Consider the following 22018-nt stretch of genomic DNA (forward strand, 5'->3'; position numbering starts at 1 on the left):
GAATAGTAATGGGGGGGGGGGGGGGGGGGTAACATGTTTAAATGTGTTCCTTATGCCATGTTGCCATATGGAACACCAGGGGGGGGGGGGGGGTTCGGGAGATTACACACCATGCATTTGGTCAAAGACCACGTCTCCATTCATCATCAGATTATATTTTTATACTTGTAAATACACATGTGCTGCTAAGCAGACTGCTGACAGTGTTTGAGGCAAAACATGTCTTGGCTCGGTGCGTCATTTTAGTCATCAAAAGTAAACAAGTGAATTGCTATCTTTCAGGCTTGAGAATGTTTGCCTGAAATGGGCCGAAGCTCAAAACTGGTCAATCGACCAATATTGTCACCGATCATTCAGATATGACACCAGTATTGTCATAATATTGTTGGCTGTCATTTTAACTGACTGACAATTCTGAGATATGAACCTTCTAAATTTCACTTTGCACTAGGCACTAGACTTTGGTACGTTGATGCTTGACCGAGCTTATATGACTGCCAAAACTAAACCACATAATAATGTTCTTTGTAGGACCGTATTTTGTTTTTTATAAGATATAAAGACATGGCAAGCAACCAAGTTTGTTTAGGAAAGGGCAGAGGTGAATAATTGTCATCATGTGTGTATACCGTGTGACACCTCATCTATCGGCATTTGATAGGCCTATCGCTTGATTCATCCAGTCTTACTTGCCCGATGAGCCGCGTTTCTTATATAGATGACACTACTTTCAATCACAACGACTCTAACGATATTCATCTCGATGATACGTCCATGGAAACATGTCGATGTAAAGGAATATCGTACTACCCTCTCCAGTTTACCCTTTAGTTTAATGAGACACTTCAAAACTGCAGGGAGCCTAAACCTTTTAAGCATTTTGAAAAACCTCACTTGAGGGGGAAAAAGTTCTGTCGTGATATATTCATTGTACTTGACAAGGAAAGACCTACAACCTTTAGCGGGAAGAAGATTGCACTCTGACACCTCTTGGCAGTAATGTATACAACTTTAAACAAGCAGTGGCCGTTTTATCGGTCATTGTAAACCAGATCGGCCTTTTATTTCGGTTGTCGTTTTCTTGGTCCACTACCGACACTTGTGTCAGGTCAAGCAGTTGATCACATCACTCATCTGCTCTCTAACCTTTACATACACTGTTTGATCGGTACACGGCCTGCTGTCCAAAAAGGGCAAAAGCAACGGATGCCACTAATGTTGTTGAGGCCTGTGCGCCATGGTTTGTTATCATGGCGCGCCATGACAACAAATCATGGCACTATCTTGCAGTTCGTACTGTACCCCACAAAAGCCAACTCCAGATAGTTCTGTGTCTATCGGAACTCACTCTGGCAATAGTCTCTTTTATTGGGAGACCACCATCCGCGGATTCACCCAGCCCTTAACACTTTCGTAGTTTTATTTCAGCTACAGGAACCTCCTTGAACGAATTTATTCTGAAGCTGCGAGTTTTAACGCTCATTGAAAAGTGAGCCTTTACTTCGCGGCCCACTTCGAACAAAAGTGCGACACACCCCACTCTCCAAATATTTAATAGTCAAATTGGTGAATTATTTGACCTCTGGTATTAAATACCACTGCTTTTCATAAATATTATTCCCGGTGGAACCCCAACGTTGCGGACGACCAGACTGTATAGCAATCGAAGTTACTGTGATCATGGTTGTTAAGGGAAGGGAAATATTACTTCCATCCTAACCAGAGTGAATTCCTCTGTACACTGTACTACAGACGAAGTACTTTAAAAAAAAGTAATGTTATTTCAGAACGTACTCTATGCACGCGGCTGCCAGTGCGTGGGTGTTCGTGGAGACTAGACCCTCTTTCAATAGATTCCCGGTCAACGAGAACCATCATGGAAACTCCGGAAAACTACCATGGACTTAATTGTCATCAGCTCATTAGTAATCGGCGTCAGTAACATCTGGCTGAAGTTGTGATAGTTTAAAGAGAGAAGCACGAACTGCCAACAGTTATCATATTGATATAACATGCCAATATAACGTGGAAAAACAGGCATTAAAGGTGCACTTGCCTGTACTATTTCAATGAATGCCCTGTAATTTCAAACTTGTTGTTCTTTGCTCAGTTTTCTCTTTATTTTGTAAAGTTTGCAAAACTCGTCCTATTTTATCGGTTATCTTTGATGATTTGTTGAAAGTCATGTTTCATTTCAGTAATTTCTGAGAACTAAGTCTGACAAATGTTTCGTCCGAATGAGATAGTCTCGTTTCATTCCCATGCCTTCATGAATATTTACCTTTTTTATCGGTAATATTCCACTTCCATATAGCCGAATGTTGTGAGAACAATCGCATTAACCAAAACATGCGTTGGTCGGCAAACTATCTGAAGTCAATTTAGAGTGGAGTAGTGTTTGTGAATGGTCATTAGCATCACTTTTCATGATATAATACTATCTGATTGCAAACGAATTTGCCTCAATTTCGACTGGAATTGTCAGCATAACGACATTCCTTCATAAACACTCCTTCTGGTATAATTCCCCCCATTTTGCTGCCAACCGAACGTTTTTATTTAATGATGGTTCGGTGTGGTAAAAACTTGTGTCTATCGTTCCTTTTCCAAGATTCTTTGATAGTTATTGTTAAAACTGCACGGCAATCCACATATCACTGTCAGTTCCAATGCGCACTGGCTCGATGAGCTTGATAATGAAACTAACAACTCTTATTGTTCCTGCCCCTTTGGGCTTCATCTGGGTGGCTGGAATTGACCTGGCTTCTTTAGAAGGCAGCGTTTGACAAGGTAGCTACCCGAGAAGCAATCTAGATATGTGCCTTGGGGACACACCTTCATGACCGGACAACATTCTTGGTGAATTATCTGTCATTTCTTTGTAGGCGGCTGCAGGAATCTGGTCGATGACGCTGAAAAGCGCGGGTGGTAACAAGGGAAAATCTAATAAGCTTTTTTCGTGAAAGATAATCAAGGTTTTCATAATTGGTCAAGAGTCAGGAATGATCAGCAGTTTATAATGTTCAGTAATTTTTTGTTGTTGAACTCTTCGTGATGACTAAGTTGGCGATCCAAGTGGGACGGGCATGCGGGACAGGTGTGAATGCTTCATCTTCCCTCCCACGTGGAGGTATGAGATGGGCACATATCAACAAAGCTACATATGGGTTTCGTAGGTCTTTCTTTTATGGCTCTATCGATCGTGATCAGGCGTATTTCACAGCTTCCGGTTCTCTTGGGAAAACTAGCAGCCCGGGATGGGAGGAAGTGGAAACATCTTGTTGACGACCCATGCTCCACTTGGAGGAATAGGGTACAGTGAAGTGTCTCAAAACAAAAGAAAATTTGGCAAATCGGGCACTAGCTGGACTCGTTTTTTTTACCTATTCTTCTTTAAAAAACATGTTTATAATATGATGGAAAAAGAGAACGATACAATTTTCACCTTTCACCTTTCACGTTTGCAGTGTTGCTTTCACTGGCCTCAGTCATGCAGCCATCGATACTAATGAGTGTTCGTGCTTCATTCGAATCGGCGGCTGATGACCGACGCTAATAACCACTTAGCTATGACGTCACCCTGTTCGGGTGTGACCTATGTAAATGTTAGTAACTTAAAGAAAGGCACGAAGCAGTGTTGTTCGAACGTTCATCAATTTGGTGAAAATATCACACCAAGCACGGGCGCACAGACCTTTCCTACACTTTGTGGGAATTTACGATGTTGTCATTGTCACTGTCATATATTGTCATAAAGATCAAGAAAACAGTCTTTGGTAAAGCAAGGCTAAACATCTCTCATCTCAGGTTTAGCCTTGAGTTATTAAAGATGTATTCTTAAGATACATGTATTTAAATACAAAGAAAATGTATTCTTTTTTGTATGTTTTGTACAGGACCTGCATGTAAATATTATCTTTATCATTATTTATCTGCTAACTTATTATGACCTGTTGATTTTTAAATTATTCCGAATTGTTCCAAATAATGCATTTCTCGAGCCCAGGTGCAATGGCACGGGGTGACCAGGTAAAGATGTCAATCAAACATACATGGAAGTTAGGTTCCAGTTCGTTGTGTTGGGAAGTGGTACAATTGTGATCATTGTAATTGTATTAGACTTTGTTCTAGCGATATCAAACGTATTCTGTGGAATCGTACCAGAGAGAAACCCATTTGTCAATATATCAGCTTGCTTAAAGCTGAACCGTCAATTTTACTCTAAAGAAAGGCTGTTAGGTCAGTTGGTGGCGATGAAAGCATAAATTGTTGCATTGAATGGAATGCTACGAGTAATTACCCCGGTATCTAAAATGTTGGGATGGGCGGCAATTTGAAAGCTTGACATACCATTCAGTTGCTTTGAAAGTTAAGCTATTAACTATAACAAGGTGGGTCGGTCAATGATGTTTCACAAGTATCTCTTTATGGTATATTCATTATTCTAGATAAAAATACGGGTTTGATAACCTATTTTCACATTATTTCATGTTCAGTGCCGAGTAAATGTGAATCCAAAAAGTTGTTGTCAAATATTTCATGAAGAGAGTTGTCCGGCTATGCGAGTTAGCGGGAAGGTGATAAGTATATGCGTGTTATTCATTGTGACCGTAAACTTAGGTAGCCCTCAGATCAAAGGGGCCGCCCGTCTGTCCGGATGTCTTGCGATGATATCACGTGTTGTGGTGGGATGTTTTGATACTTTATGTGGTCACCTTGTCGTCAAGATTAAAATGTTGAGAATTAGAATGATAATAAACGAAATATTAATATTTTATCGCTTTGTCAGCTTTAATTCATTCCATGAGTTTGATTGGTCTTCCATCAGGAACTGTTCACATCGCGCAGAAAGATGACAACCACGCTGTGGACATGGCGGTCAGTTTCAGTGCCGTTGCTCAGTTTGTTCTGCGGCTTCGATCGCGCATTCGCCAAGACGACTGAATCATTATCTGCTTTATATCAATATCGTCGTCGTCGTCATGGTCATGGTCATCATCATCATCTTCATCATCATCATCATCATCATGAGCTTTGAAGTTTGGATCTTCAACTTATCAAACACCACACACATGACACAATGTTAGCTGTGCAGTATGGGCGTTCTCACAACAACAAAAAATCGACTGGTGTCCCTTGCTTGTTAACGCATCCTGAGGAAATCAGAGGTAATATTCGCTTGTGTGAAGGGCTTGAGAAGCGAACATTAACCCCTGATTTCCTCACGATGCATGAAACGTGATCCAATGCGAAAAAGTGAAGTACACGATATCTTTTTACAATTTCAATAATGAGTTTGAAGCGCTGGATGATATTGTTCACATGATCTAAAAAGGCATAAATGCGCGGCTAGAACCAAGTGCTATGTTTTAGAACAAGACACAACTGGTAAATCTTGCAACGGCGTACACGACTTGGATTAGGCTGGTGTGAAGGATGAAACTCCAGCGCATAGCTTGCGGACTGGTCTAGTGCTGCCATCTGAGTTTGGAAAGTAGAACTAGGACTTCGGGTAAAATGAAAAGTATCTGTGATATTTTTGTGGGGGACGATCCATTGGTACTGTGACACAGCTTCGCTCAGACACTACCATCAGATAAAGAATGCGCTGTGTCACTGAAATCAGATCAGAACAGTGCTGTGACACTGCCATTAGCTGAGGACAGTGCAGTGAAATTGTCGTCAGAATGAGAACAGCGCTGCGAAATTGTCATCAGAATGAGGACACTGCTGTGACTCTGCCATCAGACGAGGACAGCGCGTGACACTACCATCAGATAAAGACAGCGCTCTGACACTATCATCAGATGAAGATAGCGCTCTGACATAGCCATTCGTTTAGGGCAGGATTTTGTCTGATCCTGCCATCAGATAAAGACGGCGCTCTGGCACTACCATCCGATGAGGACAGTGCTGTGACGCTGCCATTAGCTGAGGTACGAAATTGTCATCAGAATGAGGACTGCGCTGTGACACTGCCATCAGGTGAGGACAGCTTTGTGACACTCCTATCAGATAAAGACAGCGCTCTGGCACTGCCATCCGAAGAGGACAGCGCTGTGACGGTGCCATTAGCTGAGGAGAGTGGTGCGAAATTGTCATCAGACGAGGACAGCACCGTGACACTGCCATCCATTGACTGCGAAACTGTCATCGGAATGAGGACTGCGCACTCTCAAACTGTCATCAGATGAGGAGAACATTGTGCACTGCCCTTAGCTAAAGACAGTGCTGCGCTGTGACCCTGGCATTAGAATATGGGGATCGGAGCTCACTGTGACACTGCCGGAATTAAGCTGGGGACAACGCTGCGAAACTGTCATCAAAATGAGGACTGCGCTTTGACACTGCCCTCTGATGAGGACAGCGCTTGTGACAGTGCCATCAGAATGAGGACTAGGCTGTGACATTGGCATCAGCTGAGGATAGCACTGACACTGCCATCAGCTGAGGACAGCACTGACACTGTTATCAAAATGAGGACAGCGCTTTTACACTGCCATCAGATGAGGACAGCGCTGTGACGCTGCTGCCATCAGAATGAGGACCGGGCTGTGACACTGCCATCAGCTGATGATAGCACTGACACTGCCATCTACTGAGGACAGCGCTGCGAAACTGTTATCAAATGAGGACGGCGCTTTGACACTGCCATCAGATGAGGACAGCACTGTTACTGTCCCGGTTGAAGAGTGCTGCGATTACTACCTTTGATTAGGACAGCGTTGTGATACTGCATCTGATGGGGACAACAATGTTATACTGCCCCAGATGAGGACAAGGGCTGCGGGTGTGATATACCATCAGGCATGGACAGCGCTTTTATGACACTGCCATTAAATGAGGACAGCTCTCTACTGTTTATGTTGAGGAGTGCTGTGACACTACCTCCGATTGGGACAGCGGTGTACTGCCTCAGATGGGGACACGGCAATACTGTCTCTGATGGGGACAAGGCAATACTGTCTCTGATGGGGACAAGGCAATACTGTCTCTGATGGGGACAAGGCAATACTGTCTCTGATGGGGACAAGGCAATACTGTCTCTGATGGGGACGAGGCAATACTGTCTCTGATGGGGACAGAGCGGATGTGATACTACTGCTGCAGCTGACGGGGACAACACATTGACGGCACTCCGATAAGGACAATACTGGGCGAATGTGTCCGATGAAGTGCGCAGGCTACTTCTTTGTACTGAGGAAATCAATTTCACAATCCACAACCCATCAAAGGAAATGAACAAAATTACTCAACTTGTTTATTTTGAACTTTTTATTGCACATTTCCTTGTACACGTCATCATAGGCTCACACAAGCATTGGTTTTCTCACTCCATACTTAGAAAGTGATCAGTGGGCAATGCCCCCTAACTCTGATCACACCAATTTGACAAAAATATCACTGTAAGCCATCGTAGCTAGTCCCACATCTGGGAGCTTGTACCCTTTTCATTGGTTTTAAAGGGCAATGAAGAAACATGTAGAAACAATTTATCGAGACATCATTTTAGGAACGTACATGTAGGCCTGCAGTTACTCAAATTTTCCACGTGATAATCTCCTTTTTTTGGAGAAGGGCCTCGAATATGACAAGCATCCAAGTTGTTCGTGAATCCAATCATTCCCATTAAAGAAAGCGTTTTGCCCAATTTTCAAAACCAATGTAGTGTACTTGCCATTGTGCAGATTAATAACTGCAATGCCTATCACAGCATCGGCATTCCGGTGCACTTTGTACACCATAATACATATAATTTTGCATTCTTCACCACACACCTAGTACGGTACATAAGTATGGAACTGCACAGTATGTTCCAAAAAAACACTTTTATGGACCACACTCTACTCCCATGATAAATGCCACCAGGAAAGGCAGTGGAAAATGTCAACAACTTGAGCACCAGCATGGAGCTAAAACCTATGCTTTGTATTACCCTTCAGACTACAGTATCAAACACATGACAGACTCAGTACAGTTTGTCTCAAAAACAATCAAGGGAGGGTTTGTTATCAGAACATCTTTCAGTGCCAAAGAAGCAATTTAAATCCTAAATCCAATCTCAGTTCAGAACTTCTACATTGACATATCGAGATAGGTACTGTAATTCATTCAAATATTATTGGGTATCTAAACCAGGATGCTATGTTCAACCATTCTTGATGTTTTTGAGGCAATGTGTACAAGAATGGAGTCTAATTCACGTCAAGTTTGCTAGAATACCAGTACATTTTCAAACAAAATAGTGTCCGAATGTACAAATGAATGTACTGGAAGACACTAAATGTACAGTTGATTCATGCAACTTAAATGATGTCACTGATGACGTCACAAGGATGCCATGACGTCATCATGATGTCATGACGTCGGGTCAACAATCACAGCTGCCAGACAGTTCCTGAATGATCTCTTCATTCAGTTGCGGTCATGCAGGCGCAGTGGACACCAAATTGCCACGTCAACATCATTTGATTCATGCAACTTGGCTAGAAATGACTTGGATGTCGTCACCATGAGAATGAGATGGGGCAAGAGCAGATACTCCCTCTATAGGTCACAGACTTTTCTCATGAAGATTCAACATTCTGAAGGTATTGCCCAGCATGTATCAATCAGTAAGCTGGGCCGTCAGCAATGCAATGCTGTTGAATTTCCAACTAAAGAATGTATTGTGACTTTTGAGGGATCACAATGATTGTACGCGAAGTGCACAAAATTTAAATTTACTTTTACATGGAGGTCAGAATTAGCATGTTTTCAATAGTCTGTGAACAGCTTTTTGTGATATTAAATTAATATCACATAAATTTATCAGTGAAACACAGGGAGTGTTTTTTTTTACCTCCCCAACTGTGAAATCTGGTCATAAAACACATGAAGTCCACAAACTACTGAGTAAAATGAATCAACATGCTAGCTTTGCCTCTTCAATGACAAAATCAACTAAACACCTAGAACTGGACTGGAGCAAGGTTGGTTTTAAATGCCTGCACAAGTTTCTAATCAAATGCAAACTCCAACACCTGTGTCTGACCAATTTAAATTTACACAGAGTCAAGTAGCAAGGAAATTATTCATGATGAAAAGTAAATTCAAAATACACCAAAACAAATCTAGTCCAATAAATATGCTGAAAAAATATAATAGCTCTCAAATCCAAACATACCCCAGGTGATTTTTTGAAGGTTCAAGACATGCTGAAAGTGTCCAGTGCAATAACTGTGTTTTCTCCATAGCCAAACAGGTGTTCTGAAACAAGTGCTGCTCCCTACATTCAACGCAACTGGAGAAAATCTCAATAACATCTCGAGTCAAGCACATCCAATTGAATTGACATTAGTACCATGAGTTCACAAGTAAACTATATGATACTTGTAGGCCTAGGAATTTTCCGAGCTCCTGCGTAAAAAGTTTCTGGCCTGTCTAAAGTTCAAAAAGGAAAATTGCTCACACAATCATATATGATTAACACAAAAGCCCTGCTAACACAAGGGTGTTTGTTCTTGGCCCCAACCAAACATATATGTAGTCTGGCTTTGGACACAAGCTGCCATGTTGATGCACTGCACAAGGCAGGAGCCAGCCTCAAAGAGACTTCAACAACTGACTGGAAGCAGTGAGATCTAGTTGGTATTTGTCCCAAGTTCTTATATTAGCACAATATCAAATACTGTATTCCATAATGGCACAAGCAAGTGACATTAGTCATGTCTAAATGCTCTTATTGTGATCACTCACATGGTGTTATTATTTTGAATATTTATAATACACAGTTGTCTTGTAAATATTACCAAAAGCAACAAATTGGACAGATGCTGTCCATTTTTTTCTCCAGACACAATACTTTTCTCAGAGAGCTAAAAACAAGACATTCCTCACATTCATCATGCAAACTGATGAATATCTGCTATCGAAGTTAACTAGATGACAGTTTCATTCGATAATTCAAAGTTAGTGTGCATTTCATCCTTCACAAAAAGTGAAATAAGCTAAGTCAAGTGGTCGACAGTTTTTCTTAGACTTTGAGAGTTTTTTGAACACACGTTATTAAAGGTGCAGCATAAATACAAAAATTTCCCAATCCACCACACACACAACAGAAATTCTGTTTTTGACCCAGCCCATATCAAATGGAATATATTACTTTAAACATTCAAGCAGAAAGCTACTGTCCATCTTTACCATATTTTGGTTTGAAACCCCACAAAATTAAAGAAAAGAGCACACTTAAAATTAGAGGGGACGCACACCACAAAAAAATCTCAAATACCAATGAAACCAAAATGATTTTTTAGTTTATTATTTTGCTTTTGAAAAGGTTCATCAGTTCATCACTGCATACAACCAATTTGAGGTAACATGAATAATATTCAGCATTTCATTTGGGCGCAATTACATGTATCAGAAAAACATGCCCAGCTTGACAATCGAATGATGCTGGTATCCAAACAATGATAATTATCTGGCGTATAAGTAAGTAATCATGTATTAGATAACAAATGATAATGACTTTTTTATCTCAATGGTAGCTGAATAGGTTAAAATTGAAAAAATATATGCGAATAATTTCCTTGCCAAAACTCACCTAATAAGCACACAAAAATCAGGAAAATCACATTTTTTTCTTCTTTAGAATGGCTCATCGAAATTATTTTTTATAACCTATTACACTTACTAGTATTAGATCAGGAGGGTTAATCAGCGAAAAAAAAATGTTTTGCCATCACCTAATTTCTTTTCAATTTTGAGGATTTTGTGAGCTCAATCTTTTAGTAGCACAAGTTTCAAATGGGACAACATCTAGACTGGTGTATTCCTCATTTTCCGTCTCAAACATATCCGAAATAATCTGCATTTACCACAGAGGAGCATCAGAAAAAAATGAAGACGGAAAATATTTAGGTCGTTAAATTCTGTACAGGATTCATCGCTTCACAACTTGGCAACTCATTGAACATATGATACAAACATTCTCAGAACAAACTGATCCGAAAAACATTCACGAGAATTAGAAGCATACATATTTCTGAGTTCTGTCCTTATGGTAAATGTTAAGTGCAAAAGAATGACAGCTGAGCCAGCTGTGTCTTCACCTGTGCAGTGTGTATTCAATATGACAATAGCCGACATAATCCATGACATACCACATGTACATGAAAACGACAGACATTATAACATCTGTATAATGGTTTGTTTTCGTGCCTACCTTAATTGTAATTATCATAACGTCTGAATATTTTAAACATGGGCAACGCTCCAAGTCCACTTAAACGTATTACAGCACAACTATGCAACTGTCCTTAGAGCAGAGTTCTTATTACCTGGCATTTTGCCAACAATACTAATTTCTAGTTATCATTGTAAAGGTAGATTACACTTGAAAACTGAGTGAACATGCCAGAACTCAGAAAATATTATGCAATATACAGGAACAGAAAGACAACACTTTACTGGTCGATTCAAATAGTAATGTGGCTGATACCAATATCATGGAAGTCATGGCGATACCACCAACCAACCATCACAAGAAACCTACCAGTATCTGACATTAAATGAAACGTTTTCTTGAAATTGATTGGTGGTTGTGCCATTGTGCCATTGGGTGATATGAATAAAATCTGGCAATTGCTTTTACTTCAGTTTTGTACAGAAAGGCCCAGTGTAAATGTACAGGAAGTTTTAGATAAAAGCATTTGCTAGTCTTTATTCATATCACCCATTGCCTAAAAGACCACCTGAAAGTCGTTTTCGTAGATGCAGTGTAGTTTTCTTCCAAATGTCTACGAGACTACATTTTATCTGTGTCTGATCACACACATTGAGACAACTTGTATAACATCTGAAGTGTTTTTATTTGGGCTGTGCACTTGACTTCAAATTAGATTAGGTAGTAACAACAATACAGTAGTTTGTTTACGAATCTAAGTTTGCTAAACACTGCTATTTCATCAAAATTAAAAAACAAACTCGATGTCTTATAGCTATTCATTGTTTTAACACTAGTCCTTCAGTTTAGTAATCTGAGGGTTTTTTCAATTGGGAAGACAGTTGTATTCTACATTAAATGATTGTGTTTTCTACCGACTCTCTGATCTTCAAAAACCATACATAAATTAGTTCAAATTCTGAGTAGGTCTAACTTTGCTTCCCAACAAGACTTTGACAAATATTGTGAGCAATTTGTATGACAGATTATATGAAACCACACAACAATACCTACATACAGCTTATCAGTACCATCAAGGACTGACGTAGACTTCCGTCCCTGTGGAACATGCAAGAAAATATCTACAGAATATTCAAAACCCTACGACCCGATACAGCATTTTTGAAAATACTCGTTGAGCACTATTACGTACCTTTTTGAGATTCTAGATATAGAAAAAATTTACTCCCAGTACGTCCGTGGGAAGACTCTCAGTCCTTAATGGTCTTAAAACCCTTGAACCAAGAAACCTTGGCTCCACATGATCAGTAAAATCACAGATATTTTTTTGTATTATTTTTCAAAAATGCATACAACTTTGCTGACAACTATTGTAACAATAGAATGACCTGAATCTACAGTTAGTTCGGATACCTATGTTTACAGCGGACAGTTTTTTTCACAATAACCATTTGTTGTTTTGAACTTTTTTTTGCAGTTTTGAAATTTGCAGCACATGCACTCGAACAATAAGCCATCCCACTGCCATCTTACGTGGCAGAACATTTTTACAAAGAGGCAACTTGAAGATGCAGTGCTAATTCATTTGTTGATACATCTAAGGTTGGTGATGCGTGACATTGTCTACGCTTCACAAGCAAGATTGAAGGACTCCTGGTCAAATGACAATTGATGTAGGCAGTCTCCATTCAAATGCTACTTGGTTAGGGAGCAAAACTTTTATCTGTCGGCGCTACTCCGGATGTCTCCACTCCTTGGAACAAAGACTGGAGCGTCTGGATTCAGTCTACTGCTCATCACCTGCAAACAAACAAGGATTAAAATCTTCTTTACAATTTTAAACCGTATGATGATCAATAATATTTTCAAAACTAAGTTTAGTTCAGCTCATTACAAATTATCTCATGTAAATATAAAATCACTCGAGTCTCTAACACACCTCCCAATGCACACTTTCTAGCGTCAGTAATGATATGACTTTGTCCATTCGTTGAAAATAAACAGTTCAAAGGAACTCCCTGTGGGTTACTTACTCTATTCTTTTGGTTATGTTCCTCGATATTGAGTCCCTGCATCATACCAGCAAGATCTGCCCCCTCCCTCGGTGGTACCTGACGAGGCAATGGCTGCGAGTTGTTATTGGGCACCCGACTGGGAGCTGCGAGAATATTAGGCCCAGGAGCATTTTGCTGAGGTGGAATGAAGACGCTGTGGCTATCCTGACCTTGTCTTTGGGGCTGACCTCCTGCATTTCCTGGTGCAGCACCTTGGCCTTGCTCCTCCTGCAACATCTCCTCAAAGCAACTCTCGATAAACTGCTCCTCCCAGAACTCCAATTCGCACTGCAGAGAAAAGGGACATAACTCATACTGTACAAGTACAGATTTATACCAGGGTGTGAAATGTACACCAAGTATTGGAAGTTTACAGGCCAATTGTCATTATCACAATCCCTACTCTACCCTTTCCACGATCAACCTTAGTCTAATCTTTTCTGGCTGGTTAAGTGACAAATAGGTTGGTTCAAGGCCTTTTGATTAGATATTTACATGTAGTTTGAATCTTAAATCTTGTCAACAATTGAACTCCCGAGACTAAAGAGTGAGTAGAGCTCCTACCTGCTTATCAAATTCCTCTATATTTTCTTCGCCCATCCATAAGAATTCGGCAAACTCATTACCCTCGCCATGTCCCTGAGGCTGATGATAAGGGTGGTTGTTGTTATAATGGCTACCTCCATCGCCTCTACCATCAGGTTTATGGCCGTAGTCAACAGGTCCTTTCATCTTGACTTTGAGATCCTGCTAGTGTAAAGGGCAAGTGTGGTGTTGATACTGATACATTTTTACACAATATAAATGGGCTAATCATGAATCAATCAATCATAGACAAACTTATTAAAACGATCTCAATTACTTTCATGAAAAGGTCGATTGGACTGGCAACAAGTAACGAGACAGTCGTCGGAAAGCAGAACCATCATCGGTCAAGTGACAACGCTCTCCCAGATCTAAGGCAGCACGGCTCGAGTCGAAATATTTACTGTGAGCAAAACCACCATGGGCTATGTCCATATCATAACTGAGCAATCTGAGCACAGTGATGATATGACGTCTTAGAGAGAACGATAATGAAGTACTGAAACTTGGTCGGCTCTTCGCCATTTTGTCACACCAGTGGTGCTCGTTGGGTTTTTTGTGTGCTTTTAATGACTATTTGTGATCCGATTTGGAGAACAATGGATACACGAGGAGTAACTTGAGAGTAAGTAGCTCGGTATAGAATAGTTTTTGGAATTTTTCAATGCACTGTCCGCCTGTTGAAGTTGCTCAAATTTTACCATTCCAGAGTCGCGCCGACCAAGTTTCAGCACTTTATTATCGTTCTCTCCAAGATGTCATAGATATCCTATCACTGTGGATCACTCACACTGGATGGGGTATGCATGACACCACCATCCATCCGATCCATCATACCAGGAGGCACGAGACCATGCATGATGGTTGCAGTGCACCATCACAGAGTATATCAATTATCATGACATAGGCCTACAGTGAGTATGATCGCAAACCAATAAAGAGTGGATTGACCGCATCACGACTCCAAAAGATAAAAAACAGCCACAACATGTTGGCTGCATGTATCACGTAGTCGTATGCACACACAAAATGTACTGTTGCACTCGGTGTGTTGTGCATGTGTGGTTTCGCAAGGAAAGGTAGCCATTTTGCTTGGGATCAGTAGATTATTTTTGGAGATTTACTCGCAGATTTCTCATGTCGTAGCAGCACTCAGCTGAATAGAAACCGATCAATCGTTTCTTCATGTTGCGTCCTATCAAATAGATGTTACGAACCTTGAGAATTTCAAAAGGTTATTGCAAAACGAAACGGATTTTGTGAGCTCCTCGGTGGATTATGATTGAAAAACTTTGTTTTGGGAATGCAAGTGTGTATCTTGCGCTAATATAGTGCAAAGCGTTATACGTTTATGCGAGGAACTGTGTAATTAAAACAAAAACATCATTACATATATTTCTGAAGCTTTGTTTTTCTTACCGTCACTTTTTGTGCATTTCGGTGCTGACGCGAGTATGCGAATGTTTAAGCAAGCGTATTAACATCATCTCATCGTAATGCGGTTTGTTTACGTCGCGCAACCTTGACCTTGGGTCTTTCCTGTGAGGACTCTGACGGAGGGGGCGATTCATTTAGTCCTTGAAATTTTGATTGAGATGTTCAGATTGGGATTATCCTGAGGAAATCAGGGTTTAATGTTCGCTTCTCCGGCCCTTCACTGCTAATTTGAGACAACATAGTGTACTTATTACTGAAAAAAGGTATGGGAAGAACTTATGAAAAAGCCACGTGCCCCTCTTGACCCTCCTCTTTTAAAGGACTAACAGAGTTATGAGGCGCATTAGTACTCGTCTGTCGGTAGACTCCCGGGGCAGTCCATTTCGTTACCCTATTTATAATGTTTCATGTGGTAAGGGACATGGCCGGTCCATCCACTGCGTCCGGAGTGTAGCTGTCGGCTGCCCATGCCCATGCAATCATAATTATATAAAATGGAAAAAATACAAAAATCTGTGAATAATTTGTCCTGCTCTTCGGAGTTTAGAGTAGTCTTGGCTCCCGCTGTCGTACAGGCGTATAACTCCTACACTCCGGATGCAGTGGGCCGGCCTCGTTCCTCACCATAACTTAGGAGACGCGATGGGCTGCCCAGGGAGTCTAATTATTGCGTGCTTATACTAAACATAATCCAAACCTCGAGCTCAATGTCAGGGGCTCAGGTTAATCCTTAAAGCAACTAACCTATGAAACGAGAGGCACCGTCCAGAAAAAAATCCAGCAAAGTTATTTAGTACGTCAATGAATTTTATATGTTGAATGTAAATCACTCGCCCAAAAAACGCATGAAAATCAGGATATAGGCTAAATTGTAAACCAATACTTTGTCGACGGATAATGGGCTTGCTAATCTGCGTCGTCCTTTAATGAGGTTGCCACGAAGAAGCCAGCCTCGTTTGCAGAAAATATGTCGGAGAAAATGTACAGGGGTTCTACACAAACGCCTGCGATAACGACCAAGGGCACAAGGTTGTAAACATGGCGGTCTCGGGAACCGATGGCGATGAAGGCAGGCTCCTAAATTCCAAATACAATGGAAGCATGAAGAAGGTCGTGTTTGCAACGTTTGTAGCGTGTACAGCACCGTTTTCATTCGGTTATGCCATAGGGTACACTTCCCCTGCCATTCCCGAGATGGAATGGAAGGGAGTGATGAGCGCAAATAACTTGTCGTGGTTTTCAAGCCTGTTGACACTTGGTGGGATGATGGGCTCTCTCCTAGCTGGAGTTGCCATGGAACTTATTGGCAGAAAACGAACTTTGATGATCACAACACTACCCTTAGTTCTTGGCTGGACATTGATAGCTGTAGGTTTCAATACTTTTACGTTTTTGCTTGGTAGAATTTTGACTGGAATCGCGATCGGATTGGTGAGTGCTGCGACTCCAGTTTACATTGCGGAGATATCAAGTAAGGAGCACAGAGGCTTGTTGGGATGCTGTAACCAGTTGTCTATCACTTTCGGAATCCTGATGGTTTATTACTTGGGTATAACTGGAAGTTGGCAGTTTTTGGCCTGGGCTGGCGTTGTCGTACCTCTTCTGTCAAACTGCATGATGGCAACTATACCGGAGACACCAAGATGGTTGCTCATGAAAGGACGTCGAGCAGAAGCAAAACAATCCGTCCTTTGGCTCCGAGGTCCATATATTGATGCTGAAAATGAACTCCGGGACATAGAAGAAAATATGGAGAGTGGGGAAAAGGCATCTCTTTCGGACTTCACCAAGCCAGAACTTTATGAACCGTTGAAAGTTGCTGTGTGTGTCATGGCTCTGCAGCAACTGACTGGTATCAATGCTATCATGTTCTATGCTGTAACAATCCTACAACAAGCTGGTTTATTCACCATGTTTGGCAACACAGGAGCAGTAGTCATAGGTGGCATTCAAGTTGTTGCAACATTGCTCAGCTGTTTCATGATGGATCGTGCAGGAAGACGTCGACTTCTTCTATTCGCAGCCTCTGGAATGATGATGAGTTGCATCGTATTTGGATGGTATTACAATGGAATGGCCACAAGGAATGTCAACACAACCAAAATGATGGAAATTCTGCCTGTTATTTGCCTAATGGTCTATATCATTTCATTTTCATTTGGTTGGGGGCCAGTGCCGATGTTACTGTCATCAGAAATCTTTCCGCAGAAGGCCAGAGGTTTGGCCAGTTCAATATCAGTTCTCGTGAACTGGGGCTTTGCATTTCTTGTCACCAAGACATTTAGTCCTCTTAGTGGGCTAATTGGCTATCATGGCATATTCTGGCTCTTTGCTGCCTTTTGTTTTGTTGGAATACTTTTTGTGTATAAGTTTGTACCTGAGACTAAAGGAAAATCTCTTGAAGACATTGAACTCTACTTCCTAGGAAAATCCCTCCATACTTCCAATTCCAGAGAGAGACAAGTATAACTTTCAAGTGGGTGAGTGAAAAACTGCCATGGTTTTAAGTCCTGGAACAAAAGATCTTGTTGCTCTGTACACATATCAGTTAACCAATATGACCTTGGGTACTTGCCTATAGTCGTAGTTCCACCTATCATAAAACCCCGTGTTTTTTCTAGACCCGTGTCTTCGCCGTGTGTCAAAAAACCCGGGGCGCACTTACACCTATCAGTGGTGTTAGATAATGGTTAATAGCCCCGGCGACAGGTGCGCTGTAGGTAGGGAGCTCTCCTGTGTTTCTTTCCCGTTGGAGGGGAATTTCGCGTGCGCGATACCGAGGCAACTACACCGCGCCATCTGTCGCCGGGTCTTAGAACTTGCAATTGCCGGGGCTATTCAGATTCCACCTATCGAAAAACCCGTGTTGAACACGGGTCTAAATTAGCCCCCGATTAGCCCCATCGAGCTCGATGGGGCTAGTAGACACGGGGATTTGACACACAGGTCTATTTAGACACGGCAATTCATAGGTGTAAGCGCAAAAGACACGGGGATTTGATAGGTGGAAGTACGACTTATGTAATGGTCAGATCTTTAATAAGGTTCTCTATGAAAAAAAGTGTTTATGGTAAGGTGAGATTGAAAGTGTGCCAAATATACAACAAAAGAACAAAATTCTATTTTATACTATTAGACTGCAAGAGTATATTGTTAGTTCTTATCTTGGACTGTTGCAATTGGAATTTAAATAACAATCTTTGTTATTATATGTATCATTCTATTTCTAAGTTTTGTTTGAGAATTTTTTACTGCTTATCAAGTGTGATGGTTACTAAAACATGAAACATTACCCACAGAAAGAATTTGCTTTAACTGGTTCTGGTTAGTTTATCCATAAAAAAGGGACTGGTCATTTTACATGTATTTAATTGAAATAGCCCATTCTTTTCTACTGTTTTGACTGGAGCTTGGTCCAAAACCTGTATTCTGGTATTAGGCTAAACTTTAGAATCCCCGATCGGAAATGACGTAGTTTGATCACATTCAAGTAACTATAAATCCATTGAACAGTGGTACTTCGTTAGTCAACCGATGACCTTTTTTTGGGGTGTGATCGGGGATTGTAAACTCGTTCCCCTGTATTACTAAGGCATCCCCAGGAATTCCAGAGGTGCGTTGTTTTCCAAAAATACTTGTAATTATATACTCGGATAATTTTGAAAGTTAATTGCTTCATAAAAGATTTTTCCCAATTGCTGTCAGTCTCATCTGCCCCCTCAGACAATGTGGGTTTGTACTGTATTTGTATGGGAACATTGTAGTGTGTATTATGGTAACTAGTGGTATTGACACTTTCACTGGCAATGTTATACATAATAGAGGCCCTAACACAGGGCGGAGGAAGCCACTGCTGGCCACAACAAACAACCAGCAAACAAAATAAAAGACCGCATGGTCGCACACCACATGTTTTTTTGTTGTGCCTATATGTGACTCGCTCTACCAAAACTAGGCGCTTGTCGCATCTGAACTCGACAGGTTGATACGGACTTGTTGTTCATTTCCCTATTGTAGACCTTTTGTGAAATCTATTACAAACTGATTTGGTCACATTTCACAAAAGGTCTACAATAGGGAAATGAACAACAAGTCCGTATCAACCTGTCAAGTTCAGATGCGACAAGCGCCTAGTTTTGGTAGAGCAGGTCACATATTAAGGTTTGTGTGGGCCAGCAGTGGCTTCCTACACATGGTGTAAAAGGGTATATATGAAGCACCACAAGTTCAGTTCGCTTCTCACTACCCAATGGTTTGTTTTCCTGTTTCACCATTCTCTTGTTACACAGGACATAATATTTACTGTGCTGTACGTTTTGTGTACTTTTCATGCAGGACATCTTGTTAATCATAAAATCTGATTCAAGTTTGCATTGTTGGTTTTCCTTGGGGGAGTATTCCCATCAAATGAAGACATTTTCTCTTTTGAAGACATATTAGTACTGGTAGAACTTTTGGAGGTTAGAATCATGAATGTATATGTATGTTTGATAGTTTACATTTTCAATATACAACGTAGGCAAAATTACGCTAGACTCTTGCAAATTTTTCTTGTTTATCATCACTCGCTTCAAACTGGGGCTAGGGAGGCCCTCCCTTGGGGGTTCAATATGGTAAAATACGGATTTGAACTGAAACTGGGAGGGGGTTACTGTGTGTTTTAAAAGCGGGTATGGAAGACTACCGAGATGATGTTTTTGGTTATACATGTATGTTTTGTTTAGATTCTAATATAATTTGTATTGTACCATGCAATGTTTTTTTTCTTTGCGATGGGCCCTGTTATTCTTAACAATGGGTGATATGAATAAAGACTAGCAAATGCTTTTACTCCGGTTTTGTACTGGAAGGCCTAGTGTAAATGTACATGGAGATTTAGATAAAAGCATTTGCTAGTCTTTATTCATATCACCCAATGTTTGTCAACAACTTGTTGTTAGAGTTGTTGATACCTAGAATCTCACACAGGCAGTTCGGCTCGAACCTGGGGCCTAATGACTGCTATAGTCAGAGAGCTACTACACCACCACTGGTCTTTGCTAGCTTTGCGGGGTTAAGACTCTGCTTTCTGAGTGGTCCCGAGCTAGCCCAATGTGTTGATGACAAGTGAGCAAATCGGATGCACCCTTGCAATGCAATATATTATTGATCAAGTGGTGTTAGCATAGAAAGGTGGTGTTAGAGTATATTCTGGGTACAGCACTTGTGCACCTGTATCAGTAGAACATGGAAACCATTCTCATTCATAGTCAATGGTGACTGGGTATTTCCAGGTGAAATGTAATAAATGTGCTTGTAGTTAAAATGCTGAGGGCGAGGACAGACCGGTGTAAAAGATATGCAAGTCCCCCCGGAATATAAGTCCGATCCTTTTGTTAAACTTAAAGTGAATAGAGTCGCCAAGTTCCTTTGTTGAAGATTATGTAGCTGACCCTAACCAAACCATTGACCGCATTGTTGACAATACGCAGCTATTGTATGGGGTCCTGCATTCATAGGACGTCCATTCCTTTTACACCGGACTTAGAATAGATAGACCATTGTTTGCTATTTAACAGTGTAATATGTAGACTGGTGGGGTGTGTATAATTCTACTTAATAGTTTATGATCTCGTCTCTTTGTTATAAGTATGATTAAAAACTTGCATTGTGTTATAGCTTTGTCATGTTTATGAATATGAGACAGTATGTGCTATTACATCTAGACAGTTGTAGTCTCTGCCCAGTTTTCTGATTGAAGAGGTTTGAGGGTTGGCAATACACCTTTCCAGAAATGGGGCGCTGAGTGTCCGAAATACTGATGTCATAAGGGGAAACTAGGCCTTTTGGTGGAGGGACAAAGGAGATAGTCATGGTTGACCAACACACTTGAATGCCTTTATTGACGGACAAGGGGAAAAAGTTAGTCCAATGCAAGCCACCAATTTCGGGAAGCATGTACAGGCACCACCATTTTGGCTAGAACCTGAAATTCTAAAGCAATTGGAACTCCTTCAAAATGAATTGAATGCTCATTCAAATCATGGGTGTCTGTTCTCTAGAAAACAAAGAACAGACTCCCGGCCTTGAAATTGCAATTATAATATAATATAATGAGTCTTTTATATAGCGCAATTCCGTGACACTACAGTTCTCGCTCAAAGCGCTTTGGGATATCATATTATTACCCCGGTCTCCGCAGAAGTCAATCAGGGGTTTCAAGGAGCAACCAGAAGACGCTCACTTGAACTCGACCAGTAGGGGAACTAAGCAGTGACTCGGGCGGGAGTCGAACCCACGACCTCCTGATCATGAGGCCGACTCTCTTCCACTGCACTACCGCTGCCCCTTCATTCACTTTGTTTTGAAGGAGATCTATCTAATTGATTTTGGATTTCAGGTTCCAGCCGAAACGGGGGTAGGCCTCCCTATTGCCAACCCTCAAACCTCTTCATTCAGAAAACTGGGCAGAGACTAAAACTGTGTAGATGTAATAGCACATACTGTCTCATAAAGATGACAAAGCTATAATACACTGCAACCCTTTTAGTAGTTCTGTGTAGTTTTGTAGTTCTGTAGATTCTCTATAGATGGCAGTAGTGAAACAAGTGCTGTAAATTAGGTCATTGGAACTCTTCTGAGCTTTGCTTCTGCTATTGCAACTAACGCCACCGGAATCTACCATGTCCATGCATGAAAGGTTGCTTGTCAATTCCAGTGCCATTATATGTTCTCTATTCCTATAATAACTCAGAAACGACAAACTGAAAATTACTTGCTAGCTACTGTCAAGTAG

General features: G+C 41.0%; 2 protein-coding genes across 2 annotated transcripts; one reads left to right on the top strand and one right to left on the bottom strand.

Moving 5' to 3' along the window:
• Positions 1-7257: 7257 nt before the first annotated feature.
• Positions 7258-15108, bottom strand: LOC135488954 (polyadenylate-binding protein-interacting protein 2B-like). Its single transcript, XM_064773954.1, has 4 exons — positions 15024-15108; positions 13786-13968; positions 13201-13509; positions 7258-12967 (listed from the first exon to the last, which is right to left on the bottom strand). Exons 2-4 carry the CDS (start codon positions 13951-13953, stop codon positions 12887-12889), a joined length of 558 nt encoding a protein of 185 aa, XP_064630024.1. The 5' UTR covers positions 13954-13968; positions 15024-15108; the 3' UTR covers positions 7258-12886.
• Positions 15109-16282: 1174 nt separating this feature from the next.
• LOC135489167 (solute carrier family 2, facilitated glucose transporter member 8-like) lies at positions 16283-19272 on the top strand. Its single transcript, XM_064774382.1, has one exon. It carries the CDS (start codon positions 16345-16347, stop codon positions 17710-17712), a length of 1368 nt encoding a protein of 455 aa, XP_064630452.1. The 5' UTR covers positions 16283-16344; the 3' UTR covers positions 17713-19272.
• Positions 19273-22018: the final 2746 nt, after the last annotated feature.

Source organism: Lineus longissimus, chromosome 6 (assembly GCF_910592395.1).
Source record: "Lineus longissimus chromosome 6, tnLinLong1.2, whole genome shotgun sequence".
NCBI classification, from domain to species: domain Eukaryota; kingdom Metazoa; phylum Nemertea; class Pilidiophora; order Heteronemertea; family Lineidae; genus Lineus; species Lineus longissimus.

What these genes read in the sequence shown, in the direction of transcription:
- LOC135488954 (XM_064773954.1), bottom strand. Translation starts at nt 13,953, where the DNA reads ATGAAAGGACCTGTTGACTACGGCCATAAACCTGATGGTAGAGGCGAT. An exon ending in TAGAGGAATTTGATAAGCAG is followed by an intron (nt 13,510 to 13,785) that starts GTAGGAGCTCTA and finishes TTTTCTCTGCAG; the next exon opens with TGCGAATTGGAGTTCTGGGA. An exon ending in AACATAACCAAAAGAATAGA is followed by an intron (nt 12,968 to 13,200) that starts GTAAGTAACCCA and finishes GTTTGTTTGCAG; the next exon opens with GTGATGAGCAGTAGACTGAA.
- LOC135489167 (XM_064774382.1), top strand. Translation starts at nt 16,345, where the DNA reads ATGAAGAAGGTCGTGTTTGCAACGTTTGTAGCGTGTACAGCACCGTTT.